At 50.7% G+C, this 13,468-nt stretch overlaps 5 protein-coding genes across 5 annotated transcripts; 3 read left to right on the top strand and 2 right to left on the bottom strand.

Moving 5' to 3' along the window:
* Nucleotides 1–2,433: 2,433 nt before the first annotated feature.
* Nucleotides 2,434–6,162, top strand: N7457_003829 (uncharacterized protein; the record flags this gene model as incomplete). Its single annotated transcript, XM_057174874.1, has 5 exons — nucleotides 2,434–5,275; nucleotides 5,330–5,527; nucleotides 5,577–5,628; nucleotides 5,688–6,034; nucleotides 6,089–6,162. The coding sequence occupies 5 exons, from the start codon at nucleotides 2,434–2,436 to the stop codon at nucleotides 6,160–6,162; spliced, it is 3,513 nt and encodes a 1,170-aa protein (XP_057031921.1).
* A 215-nt stretch (nucleotides 6,163–6,377) lies between these two features.
* On the top strand, nucleotides 6,378–7,628 carry N7457_003828 (cystathionine gamma-synthase; the record flags this gene model as incomplete). The annotated part of the gene is made up of 2 exons (XM_057174873.1): nucleotides 6,378–6,539; nucleotides 6,597–7,628. 2 exons carry the CDS (start codon nucleotides 6,378–6,380, stop codon nucleotides 7,626–7,628), a joined length of 1,194 nt encoding a protein of 397 aa, XP_057031920.1.
* A 204-nt stretch (nucleotides 7,629–7,832) lies between these two features.
* Nucleotides 7,833–8,093, top strand: N7457_003827 (MoaD/ThiS family protein; the record flags this gene model as incomplete). Its single annotated transcript, XM_057174872.1, has 1 exon — nucleotides 7,833–8,093. The coding sequence occupies one exon, from the start codon at nucleotides 7,833–7,835 to the stop codon at nucleotides 8,091–8,093; it is 261 nt and encodes an 86-aa protein (XP_057031919.1).
* A 208-nt stretch (nucleotides 8,094–8,301) lies between these two features.
* N7457_003826 (uncharacterized protein) lies at nucleotides 8,302–9,011 on the bottom strand (the record flags this gene model as incomplete). Its single annotated transcript, XM_057174871.1, has 3 exons — nucleotides 8,302–8,386; nucleotides 8,438–8,766; nucleotides 8,850–9,011. The coding sequence occupies 3 exons, from the start codon at nucleotides 9,009–9,011 to the stop codon at nucleotides 8,302–8,304; spliced, it is 576 nt and encodes a 191-aa protein (XP_057031918.1).
* Nucleotides 9,012–9,978: 967 nt separating this feature from the next.
* On the bottom strand, nucleotides 9,979–11,746 carry N7457_003825 (FAD-binding oxidoreductase; the record flags this gene model as incomplete). The annotated part of the gene is made up of 6 exons (XM_057174870.1): nucleotides 9,979–10,305; nucleotides 10,374–10,569; nucleotides 10,622–10,988; nucleotides 11,037–11,150; nucleotides 11,206–11,438; nucleotides 11,490–11,746. The coding sequence occupies 6 exons, from the start codon at nucleotides 11,744–11,746 to the stop codon at nucleotides 9,979–9,981; spliced, it is 1,494 nt and encodes a 497-aa protein (XP_057031917.1).
* Between the last annotated feature and the right edge of the window lie 1,722 nt (nucleotides 11,747–13,468).

Genomic DNA, 13,468 nt, shown 5'->3' with positions numbered 1-13,468 from the left:
CACAGTAAACAGCTCTTCTTATTAAGTCAACACATGCACCCAGGGGGATATCCGATCGCTTCGTGGTTGACCTCACTTTAACAGAAACTTTGCCTCGCATTTCTACCAAATCCAACAATACCTCAAAACTCAACCCCGTCAGTGTTATAAATACATGATGTGGCTAGGCCAATACTGCTCTGTGACGTATTGTCCATGGATACTTTCCAAGGGAACTACTCCGTACGAAGTAAGTACATAGATATATTTATAGGTAATTATATGTATGCAGTTGATCTACCTTGCTTTCCATCACACCGCCACCTCTCGCTCATTTTCTCACATCTCACTACGCCCCTCTGAGCACTCTAGATGTACGGAGTAAAGGTAGATCTATTTCGTACATACTCCGTAGTCAACTCATAGTTGTGGCATGGTTCGCGAGATATAGCGCTTGTTTCTTTCTGACCTCATATCTATGAATGTCGACTATGGCGTCATGGTCGGTGAGTCTATATCTCTACTTTGAGAGCGAAGTGCTGATATGTGGAGAGTCGTACCTTCAGTGTGGATGGTGACTTGAGAGCTTTCACGACTCAATCTTTTCAATTTTGTTGATGTTGTGGCCGTACTCAAGGTTCCCCCAACAAGCAAAAAATAGGGTTATTGCCGCACACTTGGCAAGACCATAACATATTTCTCGGGACCCATGAACCTGAAAATGTACGTTCAAGGTATCGCGGAGCCTCTCTGGGAGGATTCTTTGAGTCTTGGAATGTAGGGCTGAGATTTTGACAGTTGGTGGCGTGCCGTAAGCCCCACGGTTATTACGGCTACCGTGCATGTATCTACAATGATAACTTTGAAGAGTGCCACGTCGGACTAGAGTATTGCTTATTGAACCGAATACTCCGTAGAAATTCAGGCGTTCATCAATTCTTCCAACCCGAGGTCCACCGAAGACATGCCAATCCGCAGTACGCAGGACGGAGAACTGCGCAACAGGGATCTACCAGGCACCTAGCACCGGATGCACGAACGCCGGGTCTGACAAGCCAAGGTTAATCAAATGCGGGGATTCGAGCCATGAATTCTTTTGTGCTCAAAGAAACTTGCCGAATGATCTCCGGCCAGGGTCCCGGGGGTGATTCGCAGGTTGGGACGTTTTCACCCTCGTCCAGGCATAGGCATATTCATGGCTATCTACATGAATAATAGAGGGACCATGCAAGGCAGCCGCAGCGTGATCTGCATCAATGGCCAAGCTTCAGTTCCTCGCTCATATGTCAAGCGAATTAGGCTCGGGGAAAGCAGGGATCTGGCATGTCTTCTTCCCTGGCAACGGAAGGACCAAAGGGGGAAGCCGCGCATGAAATACCGAAAATGGCATCTGATGAGGTGCTCATTTGAGGAAGCCACATTTACAGCCAAGGATCAGGGCTTCGTTTGAGAGGGTCTTTAGGGCGCAACTTAATAGATTAATTAGTCCCCTTTGAGCCCCCTTGGTGTCCCTTTTGTGTCCGCTAACATTTCGGACGCTAAGGCGAGATTCGATTGCAGGTGAACCCCAACTCCCGATATCAGGGCCATGGGGAGGATCCCGCATAAACCATGAGACCGATATAGCCGAACGATCGAGGGATATAGGTTTTTGGGTAGGTACTCCGTACTGCGTACAAAAGAGCGCATCAAAAGAAAGAAACGAAACTCGTCAGCGGCGGGTCCCCTCAGCCCGATTGGGTCTAGTGGGGTTTCAGTATGAGACGAGCGGGTTGTCTGTGCTGGGGGGCTGTTGGGCGTGTGTTTGGGACAGAGGGGCCGGAGAGGTTGGCTCTCGAATCCGATGCCTAGGTACATACTCCGTACATCCTCCGTACAGCCCCTTTGCTTCCAGGACATGTCCCAGGACGTACCTAGGTACCCCCAGGGCTATTCCCATGCTGACTCCACAACGCCCGACTCCACCGCGGCAATGTGCCTGCGGAGTATCCCCCTGATACCCTTTCTGCTGAGAAACATTCTTCTCTCTACTTCTCTACTCCGTACTCCGTACTCACGGCTGCTGGTCCAGCTTCGTTAACAATTAATTGTAAGCATTTCCCCTTTCTGCCCTTTCCCTAAAAAGGCCAAGTCCGAAGCAGGTGGCCTTGAAATTGGACTAATTTTAATTGATTTGATGTCCCAGTGTCTTTCATCAGAGCACGGGCGCTTCGATTCACACGCCCCTCCTTCCTTTGGCCCTTGACAACTTGGCCCTTTCACCTACTTCCTTTTCTCTTCTGTACTCCGTACAACGTTGCACTTCTTCCCTCTCTTCCCCGCTATTCGATTCCACTCCTGATCTCAGGCAACCCCTGTCGATCCTGAAATCCAAACAGGGAAGATTGGACGACTGGTGTCCGAGTGTGTGATTAAGTGCGATGTGGACAGGGTCTACTCGCCATCTTGCTTGATATGTCTACCGATGACCCCTTCTCGTTTCTGCCTGAGCAGCCCAAACCCACCAAAAAGCCCCATTGGAAGAGTAAGCTATTCTCCAAGGATAAGAGCAAAGCTGCTGCGCAGCAACATCAAGAAATCGCCGACTTCCTAAGTTCCTCCCGCGCCCCGGACTCAACTTCAGCCTCCCCGCCCGTCGACCCGAGATACATTCCTCCGCATCACATTGCCCCTCACCGCATTCCTCCTTCGCAAAACCCCTCAGGTTTCCCTCCATCCAAGCCAGCGCCTGCGCCAGCCCCAGCGCAGTCTCGTGAAAATTATGCGTTCGGTTCTTCGGATCATGAACAAGCCCCTGCACTCCGCGCCACTGCCAAGCCCCATGGTCGCAAAGGCAAGGGGCTGCAAGTGGGATTCAGCAACCGAAGACCAGAAGTGATTGGAGAAGGAGGCGATGAAACAGAGTCACCTACGATTGAGATCTCACGGGCCCGCGAAAGATCTTTGAGCAGGGGTACTCAGCCTGACAATATTGCCGAGGGCCTCTCGGACGCTTCTCGATCAAACCTCCCGAATCTCCGACTGGACACATCGTTGGGCGATGGCGATGCGCGATCCCGGCAAGCTAACTTATCACCGCGACGTGATAGATCGGAGTGGAAACCGCCGCTGATGCAAAATCCACAAGATGCGGACTTCTTGAGAACGTTGCCGTTGAGCGATAATGGCTCTCGATTGTCATTCCGTGGGGGTGGCGAAACAAGCTCCTTCGCAGAACGTGTCCGCGACAGAATGCAAGCCGAGGAAGGTCGCGCACTGCACCATCACTATGAGGAAGATACATCATCTCCGGGAGCCGACGACGATGACCTTCCAACTCCCCCTAGCCCTCCCAGCCCTGAACTGCCCTTGAAATCTTATAACGATTCCGAGTCGGCGTACGAAACAGCCCCAAACTCCGTGGTCTCTCATGCGCCGTCGGTTCCTTTGTCGATGAGCTCGATCGTTGAATCAATTCGGAACCCCCAAAGCCCTGTCAGAAACCGCGCACCACCGAGTCTCAGTCCCATTGACTCCCGAATGCCGACGAATTGGGCACCAGCCAGCCCCGGCAAGGCTTCACCTTCACCAACGCAGGCTCAACCTCCATTCCAAGATCTGCCTACATCGAAATCGGCGTCACCACCCAGTGGCGAAAGCCGCGATGCACCCCGCAGCTCACAACCTAAGTTCTCCCTTCGAAATGTTGCGACCCAAGTTGGTGATACCGCATTTGCGGAATTTAAGGAGTACAACGCACGATATAGGAGTCATATCCAACATGCTGCAGAGGGTGTCAAGCCATCAGAAGAAACATCACTTGCAGAATGGGTTCGGGCTGCGGTGTGGTGGTTTTTGCGAGGAAAGACACGATTGGAAGCATATGCTCGTTCCCGTTCAACATCCCCGCCTACTCACGCTACGCAAGCCGTCGTTGATCTTGGCAAGGCATTGTGGATCAATGAAAATATTGTCCCCAGCCATCGTGAGCTCTCTCGATACGGCAGGTTGAGTGTTGATGCCCTACTTGCCGTCACGAGCACAACTGGCGACAAGGAGCTGGCTGATCTCCTGAGTATACACCACACTCTCACCAATCATCTCAGGTCGCTCTCTATGTCAATCAAACGAAATAACATTCTATCATTGGTTGTCTCTGATAAAGGCTCTCCCACCCAGTTGGATACTAGCATTTGGCTGCGTTACCCTTCCTATGCGCCCGACGTATCAGCAGTCCTGTCTGGCGCAGCAACAAGATCGATGCTTGTTGACGCCGTGGGCAGAATACCGAGCTTGGTGCACATGATGCCTTTGGCTGATACGAGTCGATACTTCAGCTACGGTAGTATGTTCGTACAGGTCTGCGTGAGCTCGAGTGATGATGATGGACAGCAGCAATATGCCATGCCCTGTGCATTGACGATAGTCCGTGAACGGGCGGATTGGTATGTCTTTGCCGCAATCACCAGTCAAAGTCAACTTGTCAACATCTTAGTCCAGTCCGATCGCAAGCAGGGTCCGACTTGGGAGGATGTGGATTGGCAAGTCCGGACGCATTCCATGCGAGTCAAGCTTCCTCGAGGATTCGAGTTGGATGTCATGTTCAAAGAAGAGGATTTCAAGGCCCTTTGGAATATCGTGAAGTATACACAGAAGTCAGAGAACAGTCTCCATCCAGAAGAAGGGGAGACTGTAGTCTTCGAGAACACACTCAAGGTTTTCCAATACATGGATCCGGGTTCAACAAAGGCCTTCCCTCCAGAACCCACCGAAAGGGCTCGAGTCCGTTTGTTTGAGCGATCGGTCATAGTCAGAGAAGGCACCGGTACCCGCAACGCGCATCGAGGATTCAGATTGGCTGTCTTGACTAGTCCGAAGGTCAAGACCTTAAGTAGTATTCGCCATACTTTCGGCCTCGGGGCACCAATAGTTTTCGGTCTTTTACGAGGAGAGGACGGTGCTCCCGCTCTGCTCCTCAAAGTGACCGAGGACGGTCGTACGAGCTCTATGTTGCTGACCTTCCATGAGGTGGAGGAGCGTACAAAGATACACTCTGTATTGCTTGGCATGAAACCCCGGGAGGGAGAAGCCAAATCACCGGAGTTCGCCCTTAGTTCTTATTGCATTGAGCAGCCCGAAGATTCATTCACTGGCCAACCCCCGGTGAAACATCTCCAGTTCCCCGCCGGAAGCGTATCGGTCATTGATCAGGAGCATGCTTGTGCCGAGCATGGCTATGGGCCAACGATTCTATCGGAGAGTTTAAGGGCTTTTATTGCTACTGAATGGGGATCCGTGACAGATCGCATTAACTTAGGTGGGATTCTTCTCTTTTTCCTCTTTTGAAATTGGTCGCTAACTTCATTTGTAGGACCGGGTGAATTGAAAATCGGGTTAGACGTCCAACGCAGCACAAGCATGAGCCTGTTCCGTCCTGCGCAGCAGGATATGACCCTTTCACTTGCGGATAATCTTGTTCGCCCTGAAATGATAAAGCAATTGACCACATTTATGGAAAAGATCACAGCGAAGCCTATGGTCCGTCGACTCGACTTCCCCACCATACAGGGTACGTGTCTGCTTCTGACATTTTGTCCTCTTTTCTAATTCCATCGCAGATCTACATGCCTTCGAGGCAGCCGTTACCGGCTTCCGGGTGCTCTACGATGGGTGAGTTCATCAATCTAAGCTTCTATTTCTTGAATCGTCGCTAATCAGGGTCCATCTAGTATGGCTACATCCTTCACAATTTCCCGCCGGCGCAGTATGGTCCCTATCTACAAGAAGTGGGAAGCTTCTCTGGCACGAGTCCAGATCGTTCGACAAGAAAAGGTCGTCCAGATGCTCGTTTTCTTCGGGGGCTTCCAGCACGGCACGTGCATGAACTTCGTTCTCAAGGGAACTGATATTATGGAATCTTTTGGCCGATCTGGCAAATTCGGCATCCGCATGGTTGACGCCAAGTTCGCGCTGCCAAAGAAGGATGATGACCCGGCCTCCAACTTTGTGTGCCTCGATATGCCTGAGTATCCCATCGAACATGACGACCTCACTATTACGTTCGAAAATGAAGCTGGTGAGTTATGGGTTTACGGGCTTTCAATGGTCTCCCACTAACTTTATTCGATAGCACGCGCCATGTTCAAGGCGGCACTGCCTGGATCAGTGCGAGAGCCATCGCGCATGGGCTCTATCCGACGATAAATCTGTTCTCCCCATGCTCCCCAAACCCCTAGTCTCTCCGTCTCCCCACGTCTCCCCCCACGTCTCCTTCCACGTCTCCTTCCACGTGACCCATTACGTGATTTCCCCTCATGGCCGTCCCCCGAGATCGGATCCCGCATTTCCTGGTGTATTATAACGTGGTGCTGGTCCCTTTCTGTGCATACACTTCAAGAACCTACATAACATATTTTATCATGTCGCATTTAAGCGAAGCTATTGGCACCTCCACGCGCTCTTTGCATGCCGATGATGCCTTGAACCTGGTTACCGATGTCGCTCCTCCTATGCATCTGACTACCACGTTCCGTTATTCAAATGATCCATCAGACTTGGTACCCGCAGCTGATGCCACGCCTGTATGCACCCTCGAGACCACTCGTGTAATGCATTGTCCATCTAATATGTACTTGTAGGCTGATTATGATCCGACCTCCCACATCTACTCGCGCATGTCCGCGCCCAACTACACTCGCTTCGAAACCATTCTATCATCTCTCATCCACGGCCAAGTCATAAGCTATTCCTCCGGCCTATCAGCCCTCCACGGCGCCCTCACTCTCCTTAACCCCCGCCGCATCTCTGTCGGCGATGGCTACCACGGCTGCCACGGCGTTATCGCCCTCTTCACCCGTCTAACAGGCCTCCAGAAACTCGACCTCGACTGTCCCGCCGACCAGCTCGAAAAGGGCGATGTCATCCTCCTCGAAACACCCGTTAACCCCCAGGGCACTGCTTTCGACATCGCCTCCTACGCTGCTAAGGCGCACGATCGCGGCGCATACCTCATCGTCGACAGCACCTTCGCACCACCGGGCCTCCAAGACCCCTTCCAGTTCGGCGCAGATATCATCATGCACTCCGGCACCAAATACTTCGGTGGCCACAGCGATATGCTCTGCGGTGTCCTCGCAACCAACCGCGACGACTGGGCCGCCCAGCTAAAAGCAGACCGTGTCTTCATCGGCACCGTCATGGGTAGCATGGAGGGCTGGCTCGGTGTCCGCAGTCTGCGCACCTTGGAAATCCGCGTTCAGCGCCAGAGCGAGAACGCCGCCCGTCTTATCGCTTGGTTGGATGCTGCGCTCCATGCACCTAACCCCGCATCGGGTAGCGATGAGGCAGCGGTTCAGGCCGTTCTCGGTCAGGTTCTTCATGCGAGTTTGCAGAAGGTTGAGGGGGATTGGTTGAAGAAGCAAATGCCTAATGGCTTCGGACCAGTTTTCTCGATTGTTATGAAGGAGGAGCGCTTTGCTCGTGCGTTGCCGAGTAAATTGCATTTCTTCCAGCATGCTACTAGCTTGGGTGGTGTTGAGACGCTTATTGAGTGGAGGACTATGACGGATGCGACGGTTGATCGGAGATTGTTGCGCATTAGTATTGGATTGGAGAATTGGGAGGATTTGAAGGTGGATTTGGCCAGAGCGTTTCGTGAGCTTGCTCAGTGATTAGAGAATTAGAATAGTTTGAATTGCATTGGATTACTCTTTACACTGAATACTGTGTGTTTGGATCGGAGTATAGGATAGTACCCCGCATCGGCTTCTTCTCCCCAATCGGCTCTCCGTTTTCTTCTTCCCACTTCTTCCGATTTCTCCTTTCACGTCAATTCATCCTGTGCTTCTCAGCGAGTCCTCAATTCTGCATCCATCATGTCGGAAACATTCACAATCCACTACTTCGCCACAGCGTCCCAATACACCTCCAAGCACACAGAATCGCTACCTGCGCCGCTGAAGCTGTCCGCCCTTTTCGGTGAACTGGAGCAGCGATACCCCGGCATTGTCCCCAAGGTCCTATCCAGCTGTGGTGTCAGTCTGGATGGGGAGTATGTGGACGTCGAGGAGGATGTCGGGGTTGTGATACAGGCTGGGAGTGAGGTGGCTGTGATCCCGCCTGTGAGTTCGGGGTAGAGTCCAGGATATGTCAATTGATGTACTTTTTTTTTTGGTACATTTTTGTTCTTTTGGATTGGAATATGATTCAATGACATCCGAAACGATTTATTAATGCATGTGCTATATAATCAAAGAAAGAAGAATTGGTGGCCTCCATCTCTCTCGTTTTGCAGTCCACGTTATCACCGACATGACTCAATCCCCATTCCAACCCTTCTACAGTCTACTCCACGCTCTTCGCCGCAAGAGCCTTCTTCTTCTGCTGCCACAGACAAACAGTGCAGATAACAGAAAAGAAGAAAAGAATACTAAACCCGAAAATCAGCTCAATTTCTCCAAAACAAAATATCAATACTCACCACAACGCAATACTCAATCCCCAGATCGCCTTCGTCTCCAAACAAATCGCCTTTGAAGCCCCGATCCACGAGACATAATCAATCCTCCCGCTGATATTGGCAATGTAGCTCGACAACCGCGACGCAAAGGCATAGACCGTTGCATCTTTATCCGCCAACTCTGCCAGCGTGTTACACTTCAAATACGATAGCGGTTTGCCGACAATGACAGCCACCACAATCAATGCGATGAGCAGTAATGTGTCGAGCACTGCGCAGATCAGGAAGGGTAGGATATCATCCATGTATAGGATTGTTGTGATGATGCAGTAGATTACAGCAATGCACGTCTGTGGGTTAGGGAGACTGTTAGTGAGATCTTGAGATCGAGGTTTGGGGCTAAGCTGTAGGTTAGGGTTAGGAGGGGACATACCACGCTGATTGTGCCGATTAGGATGTTTGGGGGGGTGGCATTGCTGGAAACTATTACGCTGATGAATTTGGCTGTCATGCCGATTATGGCGATGAGGGAGCACGCTTGGAAGAGCCGGGCGAGTTGGAAGGTTGCCCCGAGGGCGCCGTAGCGGGGGAACATTTTGGTCGGTTGGATTGAATGGATGAATTGAGGGGATGATATTAGACGATTAGACGATTAGACGTTGGAGGATTGGGGATTGGTCTGGTCGTGAATATACTCCTGAGAGAGACGGGGACGAGCCAAGAGATGTACGCAAGCCACGACGTAGTAAATATATGGTTGTAAAGAAAGGCTTTGAGTAAATCGAATAACGTAGAATTAAAGAAACAAAAGAAGTGTTTGCTGAAAGAAAGTGAAGCTGATTGTCAGATTCCAGACCAGCCTGGTTCGGCTCTTTATATAGACCAACAAAGCAGTGAGTCTCAACCTCAACTGTCCAACAGTCTAGACCGGATCAAATTAGCATTTCTGGGATCTAGACTCTCCGAGCTAGGCTATGCTCTCCTTTGTGTGTTACAGAATCTGGAGAAACAGGCGCCTCTGGAGTGGTCAATGGCCTCACTCGTGGCTTGCTACGGAGTACTGTCCGCTGGATCTGGCGATCGACATGAATGACAGCTAAATACAGCTAGTAGCATGTACAGCAAGCTCATAGCTGTTGCTAAACATAATAACTACGTACTTCAGACCATCGACCTTGTCCGATTGACCCTGGCGCTTAGAGGAAAACCCTAACTTGCCCCGGGCGCCTCGCACCCACTCATTCCCCTGGGCGTCTGCAGAACTGAAGCAGGCGCTAACATTCCTTGCAATCATCGACTGGGATAGGAAATGCACGGTAGATCAAGTTTCATCGAAATTGATTCGGCCCTTATTTTCTCGGTAAAACAGTCTATTTTCCGATTGGGGCCGTTCAACGTTTTACTCGCATAGCGAAGTGGCATGACAATATATATTCAGGCGGCTCGCTGATCTATTGACGCTTTTGCTCTCAGAATCACTACCAATTGATTATTAGGTCTTCGTGTATACAATTATAGACAGTGATAAAATAAAATATATCCAAAGAAAGAAACAGAACTGTTTACTCGCGCACTCTCCAGCCGCCACTGGTCCGCTTCTGGAAGAATCCTTCGGGGTCGTATGCCTTGCTGGTCTTCAGCGCGAGCGCCTTAGACGCGGGGTCGATGCGACCCCAGTAATCTTCGCGATGGTAGAGATCGTTCATGAAGAGTGGTCGGTACACATCTGGAAGAAGACCCTTGTCGATGTTCTTCTCGATAATGTTGTCAATACCCTGGTAGAGTTGGACGGTGGCCGCGTCAATCTTGGTATCGTCGATTGACAGGCCGTAGGAGAAATCGAGCTCAATAATGATGTATGGTTGGTCGGTTGGGAAGTTCAAGAGGTCCTGGAAGATCATTAGCGAACTTTCATTTCCTTTTCTTTTTTTTTGAATTTTGGGGAATGGGATCTTACTCCACCACGGTCTACGGCTTTCTGGGCGTAGGTCTTCGGCATAGGTTGGAAGGCGATTGAGCCCAGAACGCCGGCAACTCCCAGCACGGAGTTGCTCGTGTCGCGCCAGTGGTCATAGATCTCCTGAAGCGGGTCTGTGCCAACAGTCTTGTTGGGAAGAGGCATGGTCTCTGTAGCAATGGTATAGCGTTGTCCCCTGGAGTGAGTTAGTAAATGACTCAAAGGACACGGAAGATATACCGACTTACTTGAGAATAAACTGGTCATTGTGCTTGAGCAGATCATAGTAGCTGTTCCAGGTCTTGGTGGTTGAGGTGTGACGGATGGCAGTGAACTCGTCGAAGACTCCAGCAGGAGGCTCGGGGCCGTCATAGAAGAGGAACATAATCCAGAAGTCAATCACCAGGCCACGCTCAGAGGTCATGATAATTGCTGCCTTGTCATCAGGGTAGTTGTCGACAAAGTTGCGCACCGCAGTAAGAACCTGGGGGGTCTTATCCGCTGTGAAGATATAGTTGCCACCCCAGACCTTGTGGTCTTGAGGATGCGTTTGCATGGTATATGCAGTGACAACGCCGAAGTTGTTACCGCCACCTTTCAAGCTTTTGAAAAGGTCTGTTGTACGTCAGTCAATGTTTCAATAGTTGATTTGAGATCACCTACCTGGGTGTTGGGTCTCAGTGGCGTGGACGATAGTGCCATTGGCAAGGACAACTTCGTAGTCCACCACATTGTTCGCAGCCCAGCCGTACTGAGTGCTCAGGAAACTCATGCCGCCTGTAAATCATTAGATCAAATATCAAGACATGTTCTCGTAATCAGAATATCATACCGCCGAGCATGTATCCGCCAACTCCCACTCCTCCCATTCGACCTCCAACGATGGTCCGACCAGTGCCGTCAAGTCCCTTCTGGGCCTTTTCCCATGAGAGACCAGGACCAATGATAGCAGTGTGATCCTTGGGGTTGTAGTCAACTTGATCCAAGTTCTTAGTTGAGACTAGCAATCCATCCTGAACACTAGCGAATCCATTGTTGGGCATGTGGCCTCCGCTCTTGATAGCACTGTTTGAAGTTAGCTACCATTGCCACTCGTAGAAGAATGGGGAAACGAACAAGAGGGTATCCACATCGTGCAAGTTCTTGATCACCTGCGCCATTTCTGCTGCACTGGATGGGGCAGCAATACACTTTGGCTTGAGATCACCACAGGCAGTAGACCAATACTTTTTCATCTCGGTCGTGTAGTCCAATGTAAGACGGCGGTCGATCTCAATACCGCCGGCCTTGAGCGTGTCGCAGATATCTGCCATGACCTGAGGTGCGAGGGCCAGGGACAGCGCCAAAGCGCGCCACCCGTTGATTCCGAACATGTTTGTCAAATGAGAGTAGACAATATAGTGAATATAATACTATTCAAAATCAAGGCCAAAAAGGGACGGGAGAAGTATGACCCAGGGTCGGATTGTAAACCCTAACAGATACACACACACGGTCTGAAAGAGATCAACGATGCGGGTCATGGCAGTATATATAATCCTTTGACAGCTTTAGCTTGCCCAGATACAAAATAGGAAACTCCATAATCGGAGGGTATTCTTCAAGCCACTAGTCCGGACCCCTCTTAGACGGTGGACGGTGGACCCGGCAGGAACGGAGACTAATCCGCAAGGATTTGGAGAAGAATCTCCTGCAGAAGCACTGTTCAGGGACGGAGATCTAATTTCCCCAAGGCGGATCCTGTTGGCGCGATTCCCGATTGGGAAGGACCCCTGGTTGACTATCACATAACCCTGGAAAGCTCGCGAATTGGATACCCTTTTGTGACGAGTCGATCACGATACTGTTGAGCTGCAGCTGTGGGGCTGCAGATAGTGCAGACGGAAGCAACGGATGCACATGGCAATGAAGTGGGCAACTGCAAAACCTCGATTTCATGACTACAACATACCTATGTTGTACTCCGTACTGACCGGACGGAACGAGGGTTTGAGTCGCTTCAGGATGCAATGAGATCCAACTTCACGCACGTAGCCGAATGTCTATCTTGCGCCGATCTTGACATACAGCTTTGGCTATCTCATTTCGACGGCATGCAAGGGACATAGCATCGCGTGTAGTACGGAGTACTCCGTAGTAGATTTCTTGTCAATTGTAGATAGCCACGCTTGGCTGACTAGAATCGACAATTTGGTACGGAGTATGACAACATACGTACTCCGCACGTTCCGGTAACGATAGACTGAGCATGAAGGCACAAAAGTTATGCGTTGTGCTTACGCCTTGAGCGAAGTGATCGACATAAGATCACTAGGAAATTTGAAGTCGTCCAACAAGAGCGCTCCGTAAAATGTACTCCGCAGGTACCATTAGGTACTGGAATGCCATTCCGTAGAATTAATCTGTAGAATAACAAGCCGGGCCTCGATAGTCAGAAATTAGTGGCACTAACGCGCTCAGCCACGATGTGAAGTGGCAGACAGCTCGACAGGTTATTGGCGCTCGCCTTCACAACTCAGCACGGCAAGCGCGGAAGTGGAGCGATCAACTGAGACACCCGAAAAAAGGATCAGCAAGTGGAGCATTCTTGGGCTTTACAGAGTACAGAGTATTCGTACGGAGTACTCCGTGCTCCGTACGGAGTACATCTCTCGCCAATGCTAATGCCCGACGCAGGACTTGCGGGTTGCCCCTTGGGGATCCCTGAATTCCTGTTCCTGATGCTGCTTCTGTCAGTCCAAGGTCGGGCTAGGCCTCGCTTACACCAGTTGGGAAATGATTATCGCGACCTGTCAAGTTTTGTTTTCGGTCCGGTGGCGCGGGATCGACAGGCCTAAGTCCACCATCCTGATGTTCGCTTTTCATCACATGAAGCTAGCATGGTTCGCTCCAGACCCGGGGATTGACCGACGTGGATTTGTGCCGTAAACGATAGCGAATACGTTGAGTTCCCACTGGGGAATTGCGATGATCTTCCAGTGACGGCATTCAAGATAGTTTCTCATTAGGGATTGCGGGGGGATTTGGATCGACAGGGACTAAACAAACTTGGCGGTTCATCAAGTTGCGAGGACGTCAGGTCGGGCATTGGTACT

The sequence above is a fragment of the Penicillium paradoxum genome, assembly GCF_028828445.1.
Source record: "Penicillium paradoxum strain IBT 22861 chromosome Unknown utg000004l_segment0_segment0, whole genome shotgun sequence".
NCBI lineage: Eukaryota > Fungi > Ascomycota > Eurotiomycetes > Eurotiales > Aspergillaceae > Penicillium > Penicillium paradoxum.
This window is presented reverse-complemented; position numbering and strand designations above follow the sequence as displayed.